The sequence below is a fragment of the Chanodichthys erythropterus genome, chromosome 12, assembly GCF_024489055.1.
Source record: "Chanodichthys erythropterus isolate Z2021 chromosome 12, ASM2448905v1, whole genome shotgun sequence".
NCBI classification, from domain to species: Eukaryota; Metazoa; Chordata; class Actinopteri; order Cypriniformes; family Xenocyprididae; genus Chanodichthys; species Chanodichthys erythropterus.
This window is the reverse complement of record NC_090232.1, coordinates 44,909,223-44,930,543: the sequence shown is the minus strand read 5'-3', so window position 1 is coordinate 44,930,543 and position 21,321 is coordinate 44,909,223. Positions and strand designations below refer to the sequence as shown.

Here is a 21,321-nt window from a genome sequence, read left to right as displayed (position 1 = left end):
AATTGCTATGTGATTTGTGTATAACGAGTGGTTCACTACATTATTAAAGGTGTCCTAGAATGCTTTTTCACAAGATGTAATATAAGTCTAAGGTGTCCCCTGAATGTGTCTGTGAAGTTTCAGCTCAAAATACCCCATAGATTTTTTTTATTCAGTTTTTTAACAGCCTATTTTGGGGCATAATTATAAATGCGTCGATCCAGCGCGTGTCCCCTTTAAATGCTCGTGCTCCCACCCCCAAACTCGCAACTCTATAATACATTGCATAAACAAAGTTCACACAGCTAATATAACCCTCAAAATGGATCTTTGCAAAGTGTTCGTCATGCAGCCTATCCGATTATGCAAGTGTGGTGTTTATTTGGATGTTTACATTCAATTCTGGGGTTTGGACTTGGGACCAAAATGGTACAAAGCAACACCTACCCAGAGGAGAAAATTGATAGTAGCTGAGGTCCAACAGCAAGAGGAGGCAGAGAGATGCAAGAAGGCAGTCTTGCAGTCCAAACAGGGACAATGGACTAACTGGGAAAATCTGGAGCAACGTAAGCTCACCTATACCCCTTTTCCACCAAGGCCGTTTGAGTGCTGGTTCGGAGCCAGAGCCTAGTTTCAAATCAATTCTTTGTCTTTCGACACAAAGCACCAGCTCTGAACCAGGAAAAGTGGTTCGTAAGTAGCACCAAAATGTTGCTGGGCTAGAAGTAAGAACCACTTGCGTCAGGGGCTGGGGGCGGGGTTACCGTGACCAACAAGACACCTGCGCCATTTTTGAAATAGCAGCTAATCGAGCTAATAGCAACTCGACTGAAATCTCCGTCTATATACAAATTACGGCGAGCCGTGTTTGGATGCCGATGTAGGTTCGCAAAGCCATGAGCATCAACAGTAGTGAAACATCCGCGATTGTTGATAGAAGGCTTGTTCGAGATGCATCGGAGCAGCGCGGACCAATTCGGCGGGTGACATCAGTGTGCCGCGGATCCACGGGAGCGTTTGTAAAGCATACGGCTCCTTGTGCTTTTGGATCATTCTCGCGGAGCTTTGATGTCATGCGCCGATCGCTCTGCGAGAAGCCGATGCATCTCAAACAAGCCTGGTGTGTTATATGAGACGTATACAGTGACGTAAGACCAGGCTCTGTGCTGCTCTCTAGCCCGTGGAAAGGCAAACCGGTTCTTAGAAGGCTCGTCAGTTGAACCAACTCCGAACTGGCACTAGCACTAGCTCTGAACTAGCACCTGGTTCGTGCTGGTGGAAAGGGGGTACTAGAAGGATCTTTGGGAAATGGAAGAAAGCAGGCTGAGCTTTATCATCAGATCCACCTATGATGTTCTCCCCACATCCAAGAATCTAAACCAGTGGATGGGAGAAGATCCATTATGTCCTCTCTGTCAAACCCCAGCGTCGCTAAGGCATATACTCGTCGGCTGCAAAACTAGTCTTTCCCAAGGACGTTACACCTGGAGGCACAATCAGGTTCTGAGACAACTGGCAATTGTTCTGGAAGTGAGGAAAACCACCACCAATGCCCTCCCTCCTCCAAAGCCTGGATTCTCAAACACCACCGCCTTTGTAAGAGCAGGTCAGCCTTCAGTTAAGCCAACAACAAAAATGGAAACAATCCTGCTGGATACCGCTCGGGACTGGAAAATGCAGGTTGATCTGGACCAGAAGCTCAATTTTCCATATGAGATAATTACAACTAAGCTTAGGCCAGACCGGATACTATGGTCAACCTCACAAAAGTCCCTGTTCATAGTGGAACTGACTGTGACTTGGGAGGTTACAATTGGTGAAGCAAATGAACGTAAAAGGCTGAAGTACTCAGACCTAGCAGCTGAAGCAGTACAACAGGGCTGGCGAACCCAGTTGCTTCCCGTAGAGGTTGGGTGCAGAGGCTTTGAAGCCACAGCAACAACCAGGATATTGAAGGGGTTTGGAGTCAGAGGACAGGCCTTACGACAAGCCATTAGGTTGATGCCAGAAGCTGCTGAGTGAAGTAGCAACTGGCTGTGGTTAAAAAGGAAGGATCCTAAATGGGCTGCAAAATAGAGGGGTAAAAGCAGAGGGGGAGCGCACCTGGGGCGCCAGGTGTCGCTGTTGAGCCCTTTGGAGGTGTCGTGGGCCTATCAACGAAACACAAGGATGAAGGGTGCCCACCTGATGACCCCAGTGAAGTGATTACCCCTACTCCCCACTCAAGATATCAACAAAGTGCCAATTATTGTAAGAAATTGTACTATCAAGTCCTATACGCTCAACTAATTATCGCTCCATCTGCCATTTTTTCACTATTGTCCTTGCTTGCTTACCTGCATAAAGTCTGTTGATTCAGCTGTGCTGCTCCAGATATTAATACTGGCTTGTCTAATGCCTTGAACATGGGCTGGCATATGCAAAAGTTTGGTGCGTACATATTAATGATCTCGACTGTTGCGTCACAGTCGGTGTTATGTTGAGATTCGCCTGTTCTTCAGAGGTCTTTTGCACAAATCAAATTTACATAAGAAGGAGGAAACAATGGTGTTTGAAACTCACTGTATGTCATTTCAATGTGCTGAACTCTAATTATTTAACTATACCGAGGTAAATTCAATTATCAATTCTAGGGCACTTTTAAAGGAAAAAAGCTATGTGATTACTGTGCCCCTGCACTACACAGGGCTCAACTGCCGAAGGTCCGAGGCAAGCGTGAATGATGCACGAGACACTTGACGGAAATATCACTGTCCTAATCGGGCCAGTGCTGCATCGTCACAAATGTTTATCATTTGCATGTGTTTTAAGCCTTGCCATATTAAATATTCAAGTGGAATAAGACACAAAAGAGAACTAAATTCAGTACTCACACAGACAGCACACGAATACTGAATTGAATTCTCTTTCACACCTTCTTGAGTTGGTTATGTCTTAAGTGAACATAAAACAGTTGAGAAAGAAAACGTGTGTAACAGTATATTGGATACATGCAGCTTTTAAAGTTACAGCAGCCTAATATAGGCCTACCTGCTGCTCTGTGTGTCCTTAATGTTAATTTAACAACAAAGCACAAAAAGAAAATCCCTCACTATTCTTGATTGAATAACTTTTTTAACTTTAAAGGCAGGGTATGTGATTTTCTTCAAAAACCTTTTTTATGCTGCTTGAAAGTCTCTTCACATCCCGATAGCAATCACTAAGTTAAGTAATGAAAGTATTTATATTTTCTATGGATGGTGTATGACCATTAAATGTTCATTCAATTAAATCCCTTGGTCCGGATGTCCTACCTGCCTGTCAACTGTTTTTATATACCCTCGTGCACCCTGTTCGTGCAGACATCACACGTCATCGCCGTGTTTCATGCTATGCAGAGTTAAAACTGACACCAGTCACGAACACCGCAACCAAAACAGCAGCCATGTTTTACAGTTCCTACCGAATCAAAACAACAAGCTTTTGTTGAGTTTACACGATAACTACCATAATTTGGAAGAGATGGAAACCCGTCACGTTATACTTGGAGCGGTTCGTGACTCAAATTTATGAGTTTCAATGGCAACACTATCAATGCCCAAATTAATCTGCAGCAGTCAGGTGATTCAAGTCAGTGCAATTTAAGTTGTTTACGTTCATAATTATTGTAATATTATGTGCTCTGATACATAAGGTAGTTTAATGACGTCCCTCGTGACGCTTTTGTTTGCTCCCTGCTGTACGCATTCATGTGTTTTGGATGAGGCGTGGCTTTTGAGGCACTCTGAAGAGAGGGTGGGATCTTACACTTCAAAGCTAGCTCGCTATTGCTTGCCTCTCCGAAAATGACCTACCCTACCTTTAATAAAAATCAATCTATATTTAAATGATGACAAATGCAATGATGAAAATGCACGTATCGGTGCTCCTTGCCGCTGTCGCCTTTGGCTTGCTTAGTTGGGGACACTTGACATTTGACTTGACATTTGATATTCAACAGTGCTTTGATCTGCCTGCATTGACACTATTCTTTAATGTGCCAGTTATCAATGTAAAGCTGCTTTGACGCAATCTACATTGTAAAAAGCACTATATAAATAAAGGTGACTGACTGACTCCGTATCGGCGAGTACCAAAAATCAAGTATCGGACTCCTTTAGGAAAAAGTGGTATCGGTGCATCCCTGTTTGTTATTACAATAGGAGTGTTGATAATGTTGCAGAGGGTCTCTCACAAATACTTGCATGTTAAGTCTAGGAGTGTTAACCAGACTAATTTTTCCCATTGATGTTTTATCAGACAAGCTTCCTAATCACATAAACAGAACAAACTTGTTTTTCATGTTGAAACTCTTTCCACACTCACAGCATTTCCATTCTCTCTAGTGTGAATTCTCATGTGTCTCTCAAGGTTTTGTTTCACTGTGAAACTCTTTCCACACTGAGAGCAGGAGAAAGGCTTCACTCCAGTGTGAATCCTCATATGTCGCTCTAGCTTTTGTTTCATGTTAAAACTCATTCCACACTGAGAGCAGGTGAAAGGCTTCTCTTCGGTGTGAAGTATCATGTGACATTTAAGGTGGTTTTGTTGTGTGAAACTCTTTCCACATTGAAGGCAGGTGAAAGGCTTCTCTCCAGTGTGAATTCTCATGTGAATATTAAGTTTTTTTTTCTCTGTGAAACTCTTTCCACACTCAGAGCAGGTGAAAGGCTTCTCTCCAGTATGAATTCTCATGTGACTGTCAAGGTTTTGTTTCACTGTGAATCTCTTTCCACACTGAGAGCAGGAGAAAGGCTTCTCTCCAGTGTGAATTCTCACGTGAATATCAAGGCTTTGCTTCATTGTGTAACTCTTTCCACACTGAGAGCAGGTGAACGGTTTCTCTCCAGTGTGAATTCTCATGTGACATTTAAGGTTCTGTTTTTCTGTGAAACTCTTTCCACACTGTGAGCAGGTAAAAGGCTTCTCTCCAGTGTGAATTTTAATGTGACACTCGAGGTTTTGTTTCACAGTGAAACTCCTTCCACATTGAGAGCAGACGAAAGGCTTCTCTCCAGTGTGATTTCTCATGTGAATATCAAGGTTTTGTTTCATGTTGAAACTCTTTCCACACTGAGAGCAGGTGAAAGGTTTCTGTCCAGTGTGAATTCTCATGTGAATATTAAGTTTTTTATCCTCTGTGAAACTCTTTCCACACTCAGAGCAGGTGAAAGGCTTCTCTCCTGTGTGAACTCTCGTGTGAAAATTCAGGGTAGTTTTCGCTGTGAAACTCTTTCCACACTGAGAGCAGATGAAGGGCTTCTCTCCCGTGTGAATTCTCATGTGACTCTCAAGGCTTTGTTTCACTGTGAAACTCTTTCCACACTGGGAACAGGTGAAAGGCTTCACTCCAGTGTGGGTTTTCATGTGTCTCTCAATGCTTTGTTTAAATGTGAAACTCTTTCCACACTGCGGGCAGGTGAACGGCTTTTCTCCAGTGTGAATTCTCATGTGCTTTTCAAGGCTTGCTTGCTTGGTGAAACACATCCCACATTGATAGCAAGTGATATAATCTTCTTTCAGACCTAAAATAAGCATTAAAAATCAAAGTCAAAAATCTATTCAAGGACAATAAAGCCAAAGTTATAAATCTGCACCCAATTCATTTGCAACAGATGTCATTGTTTTATCTTTGACATACTAAGGGTTGAATCTTTCATTCTTGAATTGTTGCAATTATATCATTTTGCAATTCTAAACTTAATGGCACCGGTGCTACTGCCCTCAAATGTTATTCTGGAGTCCTGCAATGGTTCACAAGGTCAGAAAAGTGATAACAATGTTATAAGATTGTTGTATGTGGTATATTTTCACTGAAAAACAACAAGAAATGCCACAAATTTGCCGAACAAATAATAAAAATAATAGAGCTGCAGCAAATGCAGTCATTTTAGGCTGCAAAAATCAGAAAAAAAGTCCTGTGAAATCCTGGAGGGATTTAAATCTGGTAAGACTTATACAAGATTATTATCTTTAAGATGCACTTTGCTATAGCCCTTTCCTCTAGTAGGCAAGATTTTGGGGGGAAAAAAACTTTTGTTTTTTCTGTGATATATTGCGATATGAATTGAGATTTGAGTGATTTGGGTGTTCACATTTGGGTTTACTCTTAACAAGAACCAACTCAAACATCTAGTAAGCTTAAGGTGAACATAGTTCAAACAAACATCTCTCCGCCTTAGTTTTCATAGATCACTTTCCCACTGTTTTGACAAATTCAGTATGACTATAATAAAATCATCATCTTTTTGTGATCATCATCTATTTTTTGTGTATATTATTATTAAATGTGAGTAAATGATGACAGAATTTTTATTTTTGGGTGAACTATACCTTTAATTGTTTTTATTTATTAATATGAAAATTGGATTTAAAAAAAAACGATACTCTAAATAAGAAATTAAAACTAGGTAGGTAGGTAGCAGTAAATGTCTAAATGAGTAAGTCGTTGAGTCATTGGCTGTGTTCGAAACTGCATACTTTCTGAGTAGGTACTTAATTTCAGTCAGTACTTACTTATTGAGCGCTAAAAGAGTACATACTTTATAGCCTGATCGGGTTAAGTATGAATGTGATCCGGACATCATTTGCCATGTTGACGTTATCATGTGACCTAAGACGTTAGTGCAATAACTTAAGACTAAAAAATAACATTTTTAACCCTACTAATGTGACCCCCAGTTTTATCCTTAAGAATGTTATTTTATCACGAAAACCCCAAATCGTTACCTCTTGAATATGTTGTTAATTTCTTTATTTTTAAATGCAAAATGAAGAAAAATTTAATCCACAAGCAAAAGTGCCTTAAATCTCCTTTATATTTTCCTCTTGTTGAATGTAACTCTCGTTTCATCCCTCAGGCTAATGAATAAAAAATACATTTGTTTATGCATTATGATGAATTATTCAAAGATATTTAACCTTGCCGTTGTCCTTTTTTGTGTATATAATCTCATACTATGATGTACTCAAACCCATGGTATTTTTGTCATCATGATTGTTCATTGTTAAAGATACAACCATGGTACCTGATCTTATATGCAATTATAAGTCCTGCAATAATAAAAAAAAATATGAGCAACAGGTGCAACAACACCTCATGGCATCAGTAACTCACCAACCCTACCTAGTGCGCTTTTCCTCAGCGTTTGCAATGTCTGCACAAAGGAGACGTGGGGACACTGTTTGAAGATCTTTATTCAAAATCAAATATCAAATCTTTATTCAAACGTATTGTTCTAACAATCATGTATTTACAGGTGGTGAACCCCACATCCTACTGCCATCTCAACACAGCTGTGCCAGTTCTGCAGCTTTATTTTGACGAAGCAGCTGACCACCATGCCCACCTTCGCCTGCCTTTGCCATCCATCATGTCCCTCATTGCTGCAGTCCGATTGGAATCGGATGTGCAATCATGCAGGCTTGTTTGGACAGCAAGCACTCCCGTGCACGAAGCATCACAGAGCGAGCCTTTGGCATGCTGAAAACATGCTGGTGCTCTATTTTCTTCATTGCCAGAGGTGAGCCATGCCTTTTTGCCTGAGGTTGTTGCGTGCTGCGCTGTGCTTCACAATCTCGCTCTCCCCAATGGGGACATCGCTGATCCAGAGGATGAGGAAGACCATAATGACGCCACTTGAACCCCACAACCTTGAAGCAGGATTGGGAGAAGATGGCTGCTGCTGCTGTATCTGCTCCAAACATTTGAGTGCCTGCTCTCCATGAGCATACCTGTAAAACATTTAAACAGATTAAAATGTTTTACAATTCATTTCAGCATTCTATTTCTTGCCAAATTTCATTTTATTACATCAAATTTTGCTTTATTACTTTTGTGGTGTAGTGGGCTAAACCACTGAACTGGTAAGCAGAAAGTTGCTGGTTCGATCTCTGCAGTCATCACCACCAGTGTGTCCTTGAGCATGTAACGTCTGGACCAATCAGCCACACAATTATTCATTGTATTTAATGAATTACCCATAAACTCACTCTCACTATCAAAGTTCTCTGAACTCATTCCCCTAAAACTGTAACCAGCATCCCAATGTTGCTAGCACACAGGCCAACCTAGGTGTCCTGTTACAGTTATATGGTACTTTTATGATCCAGAAGAATTCTGGAGAGACTAGTGACTCATTCTTCCTGAGAAGGACAAATAAACTCTCTTAATCCTATGTATTCTCTATATAACCACTTGGGAAATGTATAAACATGTATCCAAGTTTCCCATCTCATGACTTTCCTTTTATAGGCTTTATTCTATGTATTAATTCTCTCTTTTGAACTATTTTGGTATTAATGTTCCATAGTTGCAAATGTATAGTTAACTGAGATCACATTGGCAGCATGCTTGGTATCTACGGACTCCAACTTTCATTTCGAATTTGGTAATTTATGTCACATGTTACTAACTCTATGACACATTAGTATTATAAGAATCTAGAAGGTTATTCTCTCATTCATCCAAACCAGTGTCTTATGCTAATATCTTGCTACAGAACAAAGACCCGTAAAACTTCCCTCTGAAAGGGGAACTCCTTATTGGCTCAGACACCTCAAGAGGGTGTGACATCTTCACCCCTTATATTCACTGACCACAAGATCAAATATCCTCTTCTTCTCTTTTACTGATGAATGCTGATGTCAAGATGATGCTGTAAGAAGCTAGAAGCTTCTAAGGAACCCCAAGCTTGTGCCAGGCCTCGGCCTAGACCTTCCATTCACCAAATATCCTCTGAATCCAACTGGTTCTCTTTCGTCAAGACAATATCAGCAAAGATTCAACGGAAGCCTCCACAAATTGCATCAGGACAGTTTTAATTCAACTTGGAGAGACATGCAAGTATCAAACTTAGTCTCATTATTTGATACATTGAGTATCCTTACCCCTTTTAAAGAAGGGCCTGCTAAAACTAAACTGATGGTTTGCTCAAGGCTGTTGATCTGCTGAATGTCCAACAATGCTGTAACTTCTTGCTTCCTGTACTCTGCTTTCTCTCTCTCTCTTGGTAAACTGTATGCATGTATGTGTGTGAATGTTAGAGTAGTTTAAGTGTTTAGTCTAGTTAATAAAGTCTTGTTCATGTCACACGTAAGGTTGTCCGTGTTTTGCGCTCATGTACTGGAGTCCCTATTCATGTCGGTCCTGACTACAGGCTTTTAGTAGAATAAGATTGTTATTTCCCATAACCTGGAAATGAACATTTCTTAGTTAATAAACAATTAACACTGTGTGTTCATTGAACAACAGGTTAATTGATTGTAATATTAATTTTATTACATTAAGTTAATTTTATTGACTGATTAAAATATTAATAATTAATTATAACTAGTTATGATTAATTATTCATATTTATTTTGAGCTAATTTGCTACAAGCAAGACACTTTACTCCAGGATGATCCAAGGGGATTGTCCCTGTAATGAGTGCACTGTAAGTCGCTATGGATAGAAGCTTCTGCCAAATGCATAAATAAATGTGATTTTAACACAAGGAACCATGTTTTTGGTTTGTAATACTCACATTCGCTGGTCTCCGCCAGGTTAGCTAATGATGTATCCTTTCCCGTGGCCTCCTGGGAAGGCAGGGATATAAAAGTATCCGATGATGAGTGCTTCAGAATCTAGGCGGGAGCAGTAGACCATCCGGAGATTTCTCATCTACTCTTTTATGAATACTGAGGTTTCAAACATACTACTCTTTTCTCGCACTGTTTTCTCCTACTATATAGTAGGTAGGTAGGCATATTCGAACGCAACATTAGTATACGCAAGTCCGAATCTCGCGAGAATTAGTCCAAAGCCCTGTTAATTCTCACCTATTCTTTTATGAATACTATGGTTTTGGACATAATATTCATTCGCCTACTGCTTTTTGCCTACTATATAGTAGAGAAGTATGTGGTTTCGAACACAGCCTTACTTCCTAGGACTTCCACAAGATGGATGAAAATGCTGATGCTGTAAAAGGAGGGCAGACGTGACAACACATGACAAAATTAAAACACATTTATTCTTTTGTGGCACTATTTGTGCCTATTTTTTTTTTTACTTATAGGAGCCAATCGCTCCTTAATTTATTTATTTTTTAAATTTTTTGTCTGGAGCCCTGCAACACCATGTCCCTTTAGTTTAGTTTAGTTCACATTAACTATTTTAACAATATCTTTACTACCCTTCTGGACCTTGACATTTGTTATGACATTACTGTGTATAGGGAGGACAGAAGCTCTCAGATTTCATCAAAAATATCTTAATGTGTGTTCCGAAGATGAACGGAGGTCTTACAGGTTTGGAATAACATAAGGGTGAGTAATAAATGACAGAAATTTCATTTTTGGGTGAACTAACCCTTTCAGGCCATTTCACACCTACAACCATAACTATATTAGTGTCACACCAATGCATGACACCATTCTGTTTATTATGCGCACTAGTGATGCGTGGATCGTTATATCAAAGTAATAAAAAATAACATTCCAATTAACTGCAGGTGGATGAGATAAATCATTACAATGTGTTGATTTTAATAAAGACACAGAACTCTCATTTCACAGTAAAATGCAATGTGATCAATGTGTCTGTTCAGAAAATTTGGACTAAACTCTTCAAATTAATATGGATTAGTTTTATGATCTCTTTTGAAGTGTCAAAGCGGTAGTTGCATAGACTGTCAATGGAGATTTCATTCAAAATATTTACATTTTTTTTCCAAAAATGAACGAAAGTCTTACAAGTGAGGGTGAGTAAATAATGACAGAATTTTCTTTTTTGGGTGAACTAACCATTGAACACAACAACACACAGTAATATCAGTCTACTTTATCCAGATATTTGAATATAATCCACAAATTCGTTTGAAGAACAAAATTAGCCAGAGATCAATTATCACTATTTGAAGATCTGGCATCTGTCAAATTGTATTCGGTGAGATTACAAAGAACACACCCCAGATTTTAACTCAGGCTTTGTGCATGCTTAGATATTTTAAGACTGCTTTGAAAAGTAGACCATTACCTGATTTCCCATATTTTCATTCTATAGTTATTTTACTACACAATTACTGAATCGTCTCGGTTATCAAATCATATAAACATTTTATCCATCTAAAAATCACTTTTTTTATGGCTATTGGCTTCTTTGGTTTCAATTTTAGTCAACTAGCCTAATGTTGACAAAAAAAAAAAAAAAAAAATCCCTAACTATTGCACACATCTGTACAAAGGCCACTACTGCATCTGAACTTCCGGACCCGTTCACACCAGGAACGATACTATAATGATAACGATAAAGATATTGTACTAAATATAAAAGAACGAGTCCATATAACGAAATAGCTATAACGATAGCGCTATAGAAGAAAGATATTGTTAGGATCACTTTCAGAACTATTTATTTCCAGCTGATGAACGATAAAACACTGACAGCCAATCAGAATCCATTCTAATTTAAAAGCTCGCGAATTTAAAATGGCAGACGTTAGGACGTTAGACCTAGGAATAAATGGTACTATCAACGGAGATAAGATTGTGCTAGGCTAGCAAAATGTGTAACATAAAATTACCTCGGGTAAGTTATCCAGAGATATAATTTCGGCATTGTCTTGCTTCCTTTGAAGTAGCAGTTAAAAACACTAGGTGATGTTTTTATTCCACTATACATCAGCTTAATTCACTGTTAGATTATCCCCCGGTTTCACAAACAAGGCTTAAGCTAGTCCCAGACTAAAATGCATGTTTGAACTGTTTCAACTGAAAGAAACTTGCTCTGAGATATCTCTGCAATTGTTTTGTCTCAAGAAGCACATCAGTTATATGTTTTTCACGTTTATAAAAGTTAATTGAACTAAGGCCTAATTCTGGTTTAGGCTAACCCTGTCTGTGAAACCGGGCCTGCACTAGCTAGATTCACTAGCATGCTGAGGACATCTGCTGGTTAAATCCGTGTAAATGCAACAAGAACCCCCAATAGCTTAGAATAAACAGACCGTTATCGGTGGTGTGGACGCAAATAACGTTACAGATATCTTTATAGTTATCGTTTTTGATGTGAACTGGCCTTTAGGCATAAATCATTTGACGCACGTATCTTTTTATTAGGTTACGTGAATTTAATCAGAATCAGTCAGAAATAACAAACTCACACGGTCTTTCATTCGTCCATTCTTGCCTCGGTGATGACTGGCATGTTTTAATCATCACATCTGGTGTTGTCTGGGTGTCTTCATGCTGCTCCATCTTTATCTCCAGTAAATGTTCGATCCAGTTTATTCTGCAGATCGCTCCATCAGTCAGTTCTTCCGCTTCTTCTTTCGGGATCAACAGCAGCTTGCATCCAGAGGCGTTGCACTACTGCCATCTTCTGGGTTTATTTTCCTGTAACATCTATAACATCATATAAAAAAACTACATCATCTGCTTTGTGCATTCACAACACTTTCCATAGCCATTCTTTATTCCTGCCTCTGTTAATCCCATTTTTCTTTCCAATCCCAATTCTTTTTAATTATGTTTTCCTCTGTTCTTTATATTGTCTGCAAAACATATATTCTACAGTTTCTAAAACATGACAGTAATATTAGTTTAGATGAATACTTCCTTGTAAAAAACATCACTTTGGTTATCTCTACAGAAAGTTTAAAACTCTAATATTATGTATTTGGATATCACACAGTACATCATATGTTTATCCAAGTAAAAAAAATACTGCTACTTTCTAAGAGATCGAGAAATTGCAGGATTACGCTTTTAAATGCAAGCACTGGGTTTCCACTTAGGCTACTAAAATATATAATGCTGCAAATGTAAACAATAACTGTATATTTATATAGAGAGAGAGTGAGGAGAGATGACCTTCTCAGTTTGTGTAAATCTGTGACAGTAGTAAATGATTCTGTGAAATGTGTTTATCCAATTATAAATACTGACACAATGCCAATGCACTGTATTTCGACTTATTTCTTTAAATGAAAGCAATAAACAATCAACTCACACTGTCTTTCTGTTTCCCAGAGGTTCAGTGAGCAGAAGTCCCGTAGGATTTTGTCTTCTTTTTAACATTTGGTGACAGATTTCTGATAATTTCAGTAGTTGTTATTGCTGTCTTCTCTCTCTTATGAAAGTTATTCAAACCTTTTGTCATGCTAACTCGTCTGCAACCAAGATGCATGCTGGAGAAGAGCAAGAGGCAGGAAATGAAGTGAAATGAAAAGAGCACTGCTTATTGAACATCCTTAGGTATTTGTGTTCTACACAGAAATGTACAAGTTCTTATAACAAGCAAAAACAATGTTCTGTTTGTCATCTGTGCCTTGCAGGGACAGTACAGTTATTGCACAACGTAATATAGAATAAATTAGTATTGGGATGACTTATTTTAATGGGAACATCTTTGTTAAACTGAGCATTTTGTTCATATACATTTTAATGCTGCTTCACATGATTTACCTAATTTTGCTCCAAACTTAACATGTCCATTATATGTTCATGTAATGTAAAATATTAAAATTGAGTTATTATAAAGATAGAAATATGCACCTGGTATGTTTTTTTTTTTTTAATTGTAAATGAAATAAAACATGTATAACACGTTTTTACTAAGAAAACAAAACCAGACCAAACTGTGAAACTATTTAAGTGTTAAAATAACATAATCTGTGCATTTGAATAAAGCATTCAAAAACATCATGAAGGTATCAAAATACAACTAGGCCAAATATTCTATTGAATGTTCTTTGATCACTCTTTTGAGTGCACATACATAATAAGATTGAATAAACTAATTTTCTGACCAACATTTCCATGTATGGGTTCAGCACCAAAACAAAGGAATAGTAATTTCCATTAGGAATTGACAGAAAGAGTTGTAAGTAAGTCATTGATGTAAATTATTGGCAAAACTTGGCTGTCTATGTCGTAGAAAGGCAAAACATTTGAAATCGGTGCTACCTGACTAGAGAAAACTTTTCAATCAAAACCCTTTTGCCAAATAGGTCAAGTAGGGCTTGCTGCAGCCTGCGGTAGATATCCAACTCTGCCTACATCCAAGTGTGATGCCAGAAGCTATGCCCGTGCCCAATACTTCACTTTGTGACTCCCCATAGATATGTAAGATATGTATAATTTATCTATGGTGAGTGCAGTTAATTTAGCACAGAGGTGATATATATATATATAGATATATAATTAATCTTAACAGATTATAATATGGTCTAGATCAGCTTGCAGAATAAGTTTCAGTTTTAGAATTTATTTCAAAGAGACTGGTTGGTTTGTCCACTAAACTTTACAATCTTCTTATCAATAAGGAAGATTATTCTTCTGGCCAAAAAGAATAATACTCCTGTTCTAGTAATAACAGTACAAAAGCATGTAGCGAAAATCAAAACGTTAAAATGACCTGATTTATGAGCAGCAACAGAGACAATCAAGCGTGAATATAATCGATTTTAATAAATGAAACTACAAATACATACAACTAAATCAAAGTGTCAGATTAGTACAGTTTTTACCCCAAAGTATAGTAAAAAAATTATATAATGCATTTTATCGTAACATGATATACATCATCAATTAAGGCATAAAGAGAGGATCGTTTCAAGACCAAATACAATAGGGTGGGAAGACATTAAAAGAGTGGCACATTCTCACATATGGTTATAAGCATTTAATCTTATCCTAAAATAACTGAAAATCATAACTAGGCTAATTATAACACAGGGACATGCATACACACAGGAATACATCATAACATTCTGGGATAGTTCAATTATGAGTTAAATGCAGATAATGTCAGTATATGTGTGTGTGTGTGTGTGTATGGGAGTTTTCACAATGTGCCTGTGGCCATGAACCTTTGTGCCAAGAATGGGGTCGATCTAGGAGATCTCTGAAGTCACCTAGGAACCTGAAGAAGTTTCTGCTTAGCATTTGCCGAGGCAACTTAAGTGACAATGGACCCGTAAAAGTCAGACTGGCCAGAGCCCAGGCCATGATTTAATTGACCAGTTCAAAAGGGTAAAAGCTTTTCCAAAATCTTTAAGCATCGTAAGTTAGTCCAGACGTTACATGTTTCCCCATCCCCGTATCGCTCCGGAAACCCGATTTGTTGTATGTAGGTTTCTGATTGAAAGGATTTTTGGGCATAAGGGTAGGTTTGGAGTGTGTTTCAGGCATAAGGGTTTTAGGTGGATTTCAGTGCGGACGTCTGTCAAGACAAATATAAGATATAAATGATAAAGAATTAGGTGTGAGTGTTAGGTCTTCTCAATGCTTAAAGTTATTGAGGAAGTGTTTTTTCCCCCCAAACCACTTCACCCGCCCTGCAGCTAATTTCGTTGGTTAAGATTACAGTGACGGGTAGGGTTAAGGATCAGTGTTTGGTATATGCAATAAGTACTGTGACTGACATGACCAATAAAATCTTATGAATCGGCTGCAGGGTGCTATGAGCCTGGCTTCTGATGTCACACATGGATGTAGGCCAGGTTGGATGTCCACCGCAGACTGCAGCGTGACGCTTCTCAAATACGTAAAAAAACTTTAACACCCATAACGCACTGGTCATGTTGCCGTCCAAGCCCACTCCCACCAGTCGCTTACTGGAGTCAAATACCGCATTGCTTTAGTAGGAAATACTTCTTAGCAAACTTTTAGTCACAATGGTGTTGACTTGTACTTTTCCTGGGTGGAAGATTTCTAAACGTTTAGCAGGAGTGAGTTACTTTCGGTTTACAGTGAAGGATACAGTGTGTTGTAGGCAGTGTGTGAATCGATTCCTCATGTGTGAATCATATGTGATTCGATTCCCCCCACCCCTACTTTACAATAACTGTCTATCTGACTGTCCGTGGGTTGGTTCACTGACAATTTCCACTTCAATTCTTGTTGCATCTTCCTCAGAGCCAGATGCCATAACATGCCCTCAGTCAGATCAGTAGAAACTGCAGAGTTGGCTTCCGGATCCGGTATGAGAGCTCTAGAGCTAATGGGTGAGGCGCGAGAAAGGGATATGCCTGCCTCGAAGTCCTCTGCTAACTCTATCTGCAACCCCAACAATCGAAGTCGCCTCAACAGCAGCAGGACTGGAACCGTGAGGCAAAGATGTCTAACTCCAAATCCACGCAAAGAGAGCTAGGCAGGAGAGGAGCTTCCTCACTGTGAAGTGATTGCAGTGGATGCAGCCAGCTCCCTCGAGAGCAGACGGAGCATGCTCTACTCCCAAATAAATGACGATGTGTCCGATTTGCATGCAACAGTTGCTGAGGCATGCTGTCATGGCTATGAAAGGGCGCCTGCATAAAACGTCATCAGCTTATGTCTTCTGGATCATCAGATGCAGTGATCCAATCAATTCCTGATTGACAAAAAGTCCCACCCTGCATTTTTTTTTTTAGTTTATGAAGCTGTTTCACTTGGATATATATCACAACAGGGTGAAACAACACCAAGGTACAGATTGAATAATTTAATTCTTTGAATGGAAGTGAAACAACTCACACTGTCTTTATGTTTTGCAGCAGCTCAGTGAGAAGACCTGCAGGATTTTCTCTTCTTCCTCAAGTCTGGTGCCAGACATTTTAGAAGTTGTCATTGTCTCTTGCCAGTTACTCTCCAACAGGAAGATTTTTGTCTGAAATTCAAAATTATTCAAACATATTGTCAAGTTAACTCTTGTGTAGAAACGAGGCAGATGCAGGTGAAGAGCACGAGGTATGAAATCAAGTGTTAAGGAATTAGCAGTTTACTGAATAACCTTAGATATTTGTGTAGTCAAAGCTGTTTGTATCTAAAAAGAAATATATACATGTTCTTATAAAAAAGAAACATATACATGTTCTTATAAAAAACAATGGGAATTTTCTGCTTAACAGTGTCTGTTGTCTTGAAGAGACTACTTATCTCAAGCATGTAGAGATGATAAAGTTTTTCTTTCCATCAGTTACAGTTTGCACAGATTAATGAAATGTACATGCTATTCTTTGTACAATATAAGGTTATACAGTATTAGAAACACATTTCATAAATGAAATCTATATACACAAGGTAAAGGAATGTATAAAATATGTATAATAAGTGAAGTTCCTAAACATAATTTCGAGAGAGGAGTGAACCAATCTAATCTTTCAATTAACTGCCGGAGCATATAAGCAGCCGTTCACCTTGCACCAGCATCAACTGTTTTGGCATCCCTCCACCTCCTCAGCTTCACCAACATAATATAGGCATTTTGCTACCATACTCATCTTCCAAGCGTTAGTAGTCCCACTGAGGGGTATATCTAAGCTCGAGTTGAAGCTGCTTCCTCGAGCCCCATTACTGCGGACAGCAAGCCAAATACGTTTAACCTTAATTACAGTAGCAACTGGCAGTGGATGGTACTGCTACTCAACTGACTCAATCTTCAAATGATTTACTGAGATTATGACTATGGTCAACTAATTGTAAAGTGTTAATCAATGCATTTTATATAGGTCTATTCCACTTGTATCAAATGTTTTATCAATGTGTTCTTGCTGATGTTAAGCATCCCCCATTATAATGAACAATTGAAACACTTGCTTGAGTAAGGATGTAAATGTGGCGTCCCATTGGTTTCTTATCAGTTATGGCCTCCTAATCATATATAATATTGACTACATCAATCTCCTCTGATAACTGGTTGGATTTCTGGTAAACTATGACTGCAGTCACTTCATTTTGATGGATGCTGCAAACAGGTGGAGGAGGAGATTCCCCGACTCTGTCGAAAGGCTTCTTTTCAGTGTGATTTTTCATGTGACGGTTAAGGTGTCCCATTTGCGTGAAGGTCTTTGCACACTGAGGGCAGTTGAAAGGCCTTTCACCAGTGTGGTTTCTCATGTGTCTCTCAAGACTTTGTTTTACTGTGAAACTTTTTCCACACAGAGAACAGGTGAAAGGCTTTTCTCCAGTGTGAATTCTCATGTGTATCTCAAAGCTTTGTTTCACTGTGAAACTCTTTCCACATTCAGAACAGGTGAAAGGCTTCTCTCCAGTGTGATGCATCATGTGACTCTCGAGGCTTTGTTTCACTGTGAAACTTTTCCCACACTCGGAGCAGATGAAAGGCTTCACTCCACTGTGAACTCTCATGTGAATATCGAGGCCTTGTTTCACGGTGAAACTCTTTCCACACTCGAAGCAGCTGAAAGGCTTTGCCCCAATGTGAATTTTCATGTGTCTCTCAAGGTTGTTTTTCATTGAGAAACTCTTTCCACATTGAGGGCAGATGAAAGGCTTCTCTCCAGTGTGAATTCTCATATGATACTCAAGTTTTAGTTTTACATCAAAACCCTTTCCACATTGAGAGCAGATGAATGGCCTTTCTCCATTGTGAAAAGTCATGTGACTGTCAAGGCTTTGTTTCACTGTGAATCTCTTTCCACATTGGGGGCAGGAGTAAGGTTTCTCTCCAGTGTGAATTCTCATGTGTTTCTCAAGGTTACTTTTCATTGCGAATCTGTTTCCACATTGAGGGCAGCTGAAAGGCTTCTCTCCAGTGTGAATTCTCATGTGATACTCAAGGTATCGTTTTATAGCGAAACTCTTTCCACACTGAGAGCAGGTGAATGGCTTTTCTCCAGTGTGAATGGTCATGTGACTGTCAAGGCTTTGTTTCACTGTGAAACTCTTTCCACATTGGGGGCAGGTGAAAGGCTTCTCTCCAGTGTGACTTTTCAAGTGACATTCAAGGCTTTGTTTCAATCTGTAACTCTTTCCACATTGGGGGCAGGTGAAAGGCTTCTCTCCAGTGTGAATTCTCATGTGACTTTCAAGGCTTTGCTTCACTTTGTAACTCTTTCCACATTGAATGCAGGTGAAAGGCTTCTCTCCGGTGTGTGTTCTTATGTGACGCTTAAGGTGTTTTACTTGTGAGAAGCTCATCCCACACTGAAGACAGGTGAAAGGCTTCTCTCCAGTGTGAATTCTCATGTGAATTTTAAGGCTTTGCTTGGCTGTGAAACTCTTTTCACATTGAGGGCAGGTGAAAGGCTTCTCTCCAGTGTGGCTTGTCACATGATATTTAAGCTGTCCTTGTTGTGCGAAACTCTTTCCACACACAAAGCAGGAGAAAGGCTTTTCTCCAGTGTGAATTCTGATATGAGCCTCAAGGCCTTGTTTTAATGTGAAACCCTTTCCACACTGAGGGCAAATAAAAGGCTTCACTCCAGTATGACTCCTCATGTGCTGCTTAAAGCTTGCTTGCTTTGTGAAATGCATCCCACATTCATGGCAAGTGATATTATCTTCTTTCAGTTCATTTTGATCTAAAATAAAAGTAAAAAAAAAAAAAAAAAATCAATTTCAAAACTCAATTCAAGGAAAATAAATGGAAGATAGCCAAAGTAATAGATCTGCAACACAGTGATGACGTTTGGAACTGTGAGGAAGTTTTCACACTAGTATATAAGCTTTCAACAACACCAGTGAGGGAAAAGGGGGGATTCTGAATGTGTGCTCGTTTTTCACTTTATCTTTTGAATTTGCTCACAGTTGCTCTGTATATAGGCCTAATTGAAATCGCTTTTGAATGCATGCTGACTTTTCACTTTTGCATTCGCGATCACATGTATTCTGTGTATAGGGGGTGGCAGTACTGACTGCACATTTTACAAGATAAGATATTTGTCAATGACGCTCAGGATCTGTTGTGCACTAAATCCTCCACCATTGTCCTGTCTGTCATCTCTCCTTACTGATCATGTGATAAGTGAAATCTGATTCCTGCTGCACTGTGCAGTGTGTGCTGTATGGACAAAAGCAAACACTTTCTGTTTATAATTGTAGCATCCGTTGTGCAACTGAACTAAATGGTTTTTATTTCTATAAAACATCTAAACAACAGTGGAGGCAGATCCACGGTGGCCAGGTAATGTAATCTGTGTACGGCCAAACACTGTGTAACACTGTGTAACCTTTTTCACACTGGATGGTCAAGCAATGTGGATACAGCGCAGAAGTTCTGCATTTGCAGAGAGGGAGCAGCTGAACTGCGGCTTGTGTAATGTAAATGCAGACGAGTATTGTCCATTCTGTCACATTTTCTGGTGTTCTCCTCCACTGTCTGCCATGTTCTTTGCTTTATAATGGGCAGCATACTTCCCCTCTGTCACACACACATATGATGATATGCCTCTAGTTTTAAACAGACCTTTGAATTTTAGGCAAAATCTCCTGGCAGTGATGTGTTTTTGTGTATTTTATTTATTTTTTTCACGGCACTGAATGTCATATGGTGATTGTAAAACACGAAACACTTGACTTGATTTTATGGTGAAATTTGCTATTTTTCATGTTAATCAAGTCAATTTTGATCAAGAACAATTGACTGTGGCTTTAATTCTGCTCTGCAACGCGCTGCCTCTGTGTGCCCCGTCAATGCTCTAATCTGTTAACATAGCCACTGAAAACAAAAAGCGCTGCTTACACTCTGTTTGTGCGTGCGGTGTGAAATCGGCCTAACTGACCCTTCGCAAAGACCCGCCCCCCCTTAGTTACTGATGCTTTGTCTGACAAGCCATGGCGCTTTCACGCCACACGCAGTTAAAAATACATTGCGGAGCAAAGAGGACACTGACAACACTTCAACAGACAAGACAGAGCAGGTTACTTATGATATTAAATAAAGTCCCAGCTTTCAAATTATGTAATATTTTAAGAAATTGGAACAATAAAAACCTCTTTAATGTGTCATGACAGATTGCTATAGCGCCTCAGCTCAAGCGGCTTGTGACCCGATCATCTCTTCCTACTAGTTAATTTATATCATCAAATAAACATCAATGAACATCAGAAGGTATGTTGTTTCAAATGTGGAAAGATGTTAATACACACCATTTTTCAAGTCCACCGAGGTTAATCTTCTAACTTCTGACTGCTTTATCAGACAAAATAGCAGATTCTGCATTATTATTGGTTAGATAGCTTGTCGATCAAACTCCCGGTGAAGGGTCAATTTAAAAAAAAAAAAATTACATACAAAAGGTTAAATCTGTCATTCTAATGCTCTTGCTATTAAATCTGGTAAGACTTATTCAAGGTTATTATCTTTTAGATGAACTTTGCAATAAGGTAATTCCATCTCAACTCAACTAGAGGTCCCCGGCTCAAATGTTTGATTTTGTTAATATTTTTTTCTGTAGAAAGTAGGGCTGCACGATATATCGCATGAGATTGTCACGCGCAATTCATCAATAAAGCCGGTTCCCTGATTACCGTTAAATCTCCATTACCTGCTTTCAAATGCAGCGGCATTTAATAGACAGAGCCGTAGTTCAATGAAAAGCCACGCAATATCGCGTTCA

At 39.1% G+C, this 21,321-nt stretch overlaps 1 protein-coding gene across 9 annotated transcripts in view; it reads right to left on the bottom strand.

Annotated features, from left to right (window-relative positions):
- The window catches only part of LOC137033079 (zinc finger protein 721-like), a 35,706-nt gene that overhangs the window by 8,859 nt on the left and 5,526 nt on the right, over positions 1–21,321 (bottom strand). The window contains exons 2-5 of one of the 9 annotated variants that reach the window (XR_010896805.1): positions 17,690–19,284; positions 16,496–16,628; positions 7,831–12,382; positions 7,257–7,731 (exon numbers count right to left, since the gene is read on the bottom strand). Coding sequence is in view for 4 of the 9 variants with exons in the window: in XM_067405167.1 (XP_067261268.1) it covers positions 1,869–1,875; positions 4,381–5,480; positions 17,806–19,284 (2,586 nt within the window). In the remaining 5 variants the exon portion in view is untranslated. Of the gene's footprint in view, positions 1–1,868; positions 1,876–4,380; positions 5,481–7,256; positions 12,383–14,435; positions 19,285–21,321 lie in introns of those variants that run through there. The other 8 variants (XR_010896807.1, XR_010896806.1, XM_067405167.1 and 5 more) reach the window with 8 other exon arrangements.